The sequence below is a fragment of the Tuber melanosporum genome (assembly GCF_000151645.1).
Source record: "Tuber melanosporum whole genome shotgun sequence assembly, scaffold_1, strain Mel28".
Lineage (NCBI taxonomy): Eukaryota > Fungi > Ascomycota > Pezizomycetes > Pezizales > Tuberaceae > Tuber > Tuber melanosporum.
This window is the reverse complement of record NW_003298755.1, coordinates 104,452-109,396: the sequence shown is the minus strand read 5'-3', so window position 1 is coordinate 109,396 and position 4,945 is coordinate 104,452. Positions and strand designations below refer to the sequence as shown.

Below are 4,945 nucleotides of genomic sequence, written 5' to 3'. Positions count from 1 at the left end.
TTTGGGTAATAGGTACGAGGCAAAAGTTTACGTAACGTCGAGCTCTGTCGCTCATTCCGCGCTTTTCTTGATTACCGATCTGTACTTACTGCACTTGCAATAATGGCACCTTCATCAACTCTTGTCTCAAGCCCTGCTCGGCGTCACCACCTCTCGCCCGTGATAAAAGGTCCTCTCTTTGGCAACAGCATTCCTGGCAATTCTGCTCGTCACTGTAAGTACTCAAATCATCTATCATACCTGAATAAAATTTTTTTTTTTTTTTTTTTTTCAATGGGAATTTTCTACCCTGGAAGAGAGTCACTCAGGATTCCCCACCAATTTTATTTTTGTTTCTTGTACCGCCCCATCATTATCACTTGTGCTAATTGAAACCAGCAACCCCCACTAAGCGCCCACTCTTCAACGATGAGAACGCAGACCCGAACCTATTCAAAAAACGCGTTAAATCCGTGCTTTCCCCATCAAAGCCCATCTCAAGTGTCGACGAGATCCTGAAACCCTCCTCAATCCCCACGATCACCACCAATCAATCGTCCAAGTCGCGTTTCATCTTGACCGATAAGCCCCTAGTTAACTCCCAACCCAAGCGCGCCCTATCAAACATCACGAATACCCACCAGCGCGTGAGCAAGCCATCCCACAGATCGGCGAAACCGCTCGTGGGTAGCTCGCTGAAAAAGGCATACATCCCCTCCCCCACGCGTCGCACACGCGCCGTATCTCCACAAATCCGGAGCGGCCGTGGACAGCTGAAACGCGCGCGCTCCTCAACTCCTCCGGTTGTGTTCAGAGACATACCCACCTCAAGTTCCAATGACGCACCTGCCGCCCCTTTAATGCCGCAACAACAGCCCATCCCAGATTCGTGGATATTCGATATCTATGAGGACACTGTGGAAGAAACGCTCCAAAACCTAGTGGAGTTCTCCACTCACACACTCGACATCTCTGATAACGAGGAGACGTCCGGCGAGTTGGACCTCGGGAAAGAAAACATCCCTCCATCAAGGCTCGCCGAAATCCTGTCCACACCACGCGAGAACCGAATGTCTGTCGACGCTCCAGTCAAGTGCATCCCGCAGCGACAAACGCCGGCGATCGGGCCGGGAGGGCGAGCACCCCGCGTGCGCAGAGAGCCACTGAGAGAAATGAAGGAGGAGGAGCTAGTTCAACCCGGAAAGAAGACGGCGCAAGACGAAGACATGATTAAGAAAGTGATGAACGGAAAGGAGGAGATGCAAAGCGATAAAATAACGACTACTATCACGATGACGAAACTACCCACGCTATCCAACGACTCATTCATAACCTTCTCCACCCCCAAAAAGATCAAGAGGAAGCCACTGCTCCGCACGACACCCAGTCCTGGCTGGAAGATATGGGAAAGCGATCATGATGATGATGCTAATGATGATAACGAGAACTTACCACCGCTACCACCAGCCACCAAGGGCGATTTGGAGATGCCCCTGCTGGCGGGTACGCGTAGGAAACGGGCTCTGGGGGAATGATGGCCCCCCTAGCAAAGCACACCTCTCTTTCTCTCTTTCTTTTTTATAGCTTGGCGGCCATGTTTATTCGTAATCCTTGTACCCTCTTTTGTGTAGGCATGTACTCGATATTTTTTTCCTTCTTCCCTTCCGGGGTATTCCTGTTTTACGTCGGCAATCATCCTGGGTAAACTTACCTACGTACCCGGCCAAGACGAAATGGGGTTAAAAAAAGTCTCTTCCTATCTATCTTTCTATCTATCTATCTATCTATAGTTCTGTGTCTGCTCGGAGTATCGTTGCTAGCTGGCTGTGTGGGAATGGGGATGGTGGGGGCGCTTTGGCGTGTCTGATAGGTTAGCCTCTTGTTTTCATCATTTCTGTCTGTACTGTACCTGTATGTTTGGTCGGTCTTCTTAGCAAGCGTTTTTTCTTTTTTTTTTCTTTCCACTTTTGTAAGGCATATTATATGTATTTATGGACTTGACGGGGTTACACGATGGGGAATTGGGTTAGCGAGCTGAATATCGATGTCTGTCACGCGAATGCGTGTGTCGAGTCTACCGCAGTCTAGGGCTGACCTGCAAGTTGGTTGGTCGGTCGGTCGGTCGTTGCAAGTAAAGCGCGTGTGTGCGTGTTTAACTTCTTAAATTACGGCGCCAACCAGAAACCAATTCACTCTTCGGGCTGTTCGAAAGATGCACGACAGCTGCTAGTGAATACCGTACCGGTAAAGAACAAAGGCTTGGAAGGAGATAATCCTATAAACTGTGCGGAAAGGGGTGCATAGCACCGTAAGTAAAGCTGACTCAGGTACCGACCGTGTGATATTGCATCGTGCCTCAATCTCTCGCTCAGCTCTTGGCCCCTTGTGGGATGCGAACCGCCTTGATACTCGTAACGAAGACTATGGTAGCTTTAACTTTCGCTTGATCGATTTCCCTGTTTATGTGGTTGCGGCTGCGGCTGGTTGCGCGGGGGGTTCACCCGCTGGTATGGTCTTGTTGAAATGAATCCACCATCTATATCGAGTATCATAGCGTAAGCGTAATCAACTCCGGATGTGCTCCATTCCTTGAACGGTGGAAAATGTCTTCTCTGAATACCGTGTTCCATTTTGTTAGATTCGTTCACTTGTATTCAGAGTCGTTGTTTGTCGTGTTAAATGTCTGGTGTTTCATAAAAAATTTTTTTCGTCGCCGAGCTCGTACATGGTGTATCACTCGCGGAAGGGGTTTTTTTTTTCTCCTATCCGCTCGACGTCGTCACCCAGTCTACCGGCACGCAAGGCACAGCTGGTGTCCTAGAGGTGTCTACACAAGAGGCCTGAGTGTGGCATCTATGAGTAAAAGTTTTGTAATGTCAGTCTTATATTGTGTTTCTAGGGAACGGTTATCCCACTTGAATAGTTGGGGAAGTGATCTGTAATGCTCCTCTCCTGAACACGTACAGTACACCTTGATTTGCGGCATTGTGAAAATGGGATCACTTGGAGGACGGCAGCAGGGGGTTATCCAGGAACTTCTTGGGTGGGGGGAGGGGGGCATGCGCTCTGGCTAAGCGGTGGTATTGCATCACGTGATTCAAGTCAACCCTCGAATTTTTCAGTGCCTGTCAATGATTTACGGGTTAGGTTCCACCCTCTGTCAACGCAGCAGCGCACACTCACCTCTCCATAAAAATGCACCCACCTCCTCTCCCTCCATCACAGCCACCACCTCCACAAAAAACAAACTTCCCGCTTCACCGAAAAAAAAAAAGGTTTAATTTGAACACTTACCCTCACCACGCAACAAAAAAAAAAAAAAATGGGCATCCTCCACACAAAAATGATCTACACCCCCCCACCGCCTAAATGGTCAGCTGTGACGGCCGAACACCCCCTGGTGTCTCCTCCGTTCCCGCCCATTTTCGTCTACCCGCCTCCGGTCACCTGGCAGCAACAGGGGGTCACGCCGCCTTCGGGAGCGCTCGTGGGAATTTTGGCTCTTCGCCATCCCGATGGTAGGATCGTTCCCATGGTCGATGCGCGTACTGGTGAGTATGTGCCTGGAAACGTTAGGGGGTGGATTTGGATTCCGAGTTTTAAGATTTGGGTTTGGCGGTAGGTGTGGGATTGGGCTTGGGTTGGCTTGGGTTAGGATGGATGGGGATGTTTTGGGGATAAAATGTAAAAAAAAGAAAAAGAAAAAAAAACGTTAGAAGTTGTGGGAATGGTATGGGTGGGGATGTGTGATGGTTTGATTTGGGAATTCCGGAAATTTTTGAAGTATGGTTTCCATTGCTCTTGGTTCTGAATTTATGGAAAGGGCATTTCACGACGGGGAACATTTCCAATGCTACCGAATATAAAAGCTTTTTAAATGCTCCGCAAGAGTGGACTTATATCACGTATCTGCAGAACCGCCTATCCGTACAGAAAAACTCGTGCACTTCATAACCTTATGAACTTTCACCCCACCAATTTATCAAGGACTGCGTACTTCCCATCCACTTACTATCAACTCCCCCCATCAATCACATCGAATTACCAAAGGAGAGAGAAATACATACCAAATCACGCTTGAGCCCATAACTCCCGTCCTTCTGCAAGTACATAAGGACACACGACGGCCGTTGCTGCTGCTGTTGCTGAGGGGCTGGCTGCGCAGCGGGGGTAGCAGCAGCAGCAGTGGTGGTGGCTGGCTGTGTGGCAGTGGTGGCCACTGCTGCCGGGGCGACGGGTTCCATGGTGGCGATAATATTGACTGGGATCGCGGCCGGGTGTGAACTGGCGGGGACGTATTGCCCATTGGCATCCAGGATTGGAACTAGAGTTCCATTTGGGAGGGAATAGTAGAGGATGTTTCCCTGAATCGGAGTTGCCATTTTGGGTTCCTTTTTTTTTATAGTAGTTGGCTGGGTCGGGGTGTTTGGTGTTTAGTGCTGTGGTGGGGAGGACGGGAGGTGGACGGACGAGTGTAGGGGCGAGTGAGGGTATGATGGCATAAGATGTTTGGTTGGTGTTTGTTATTTAGGTATGATATCATAGAAATGGGCGAGGGCTCGACAGATCTCTTCATGTCCCATCACTCGCTACTTTCTATAGTTCTGACGAAGACCTCTCACCTCCCCCTGGGCATGGAGATGCTCTTCAATACTATGCAAAGTGAAGTATCATACCGTCACCGCCACAAATACTCTACCAGCTTAAATACGCTCTCTCAACTATTGATATACCCCCCATCATCAATCCCCATACCCAAATATCCCTCTCCAGATCCTCCCCACCCCTCCCCCCTTCCACACGACCCACAGGTGACCTATACAAGCCAACAGCCCCCAACCTCTCCCCCTTCAGATGCCTCATCTAAAGTGCTCATAACTACCAGAATGCCCTTGCCTACTGCTCGTGCAAGTCCGTCAATCACAAATAATTCCGCACAAGTGCCACTCCCTAGAACAGTGGAGCC

At 49.5% G+C, this 4,945-nt stretch overlaps 1 protein-coding gene; it reads left to right on the top strand.

The window, feature by feature from the left end:
- Positions 1–726: 726 nt before the first annotated feature.
- On the top strand, positions 727–2,050 carry GSTUM_00003815001 (uncharacterized protein). XM_002835027.2 has 1 exon: positions 727–2,050. Exon 1 carries the CDS (start codon positions 840–842, stop codon positions 1,512–1,514), a length of 675 nt encoding a protein of 224 aa, XP_002835073.1. The 5' UTR covers positions 727–839; the 3' UTR covers positions 1,515–2,050.
- The last annotated feature ends 2,895 nt before the right edge of the window (positions 2,051–4,945 follow it).

What these genes read in the sequence shown, in the direction of transcription:
- GSTUM_00003815001 (XM_002835027.2), top strand. Translation starts at nt 840, where the DNA reads ATGCCGCAACAACAGCCCATCCCAGATTCGTGGATATTCGATATCTAT.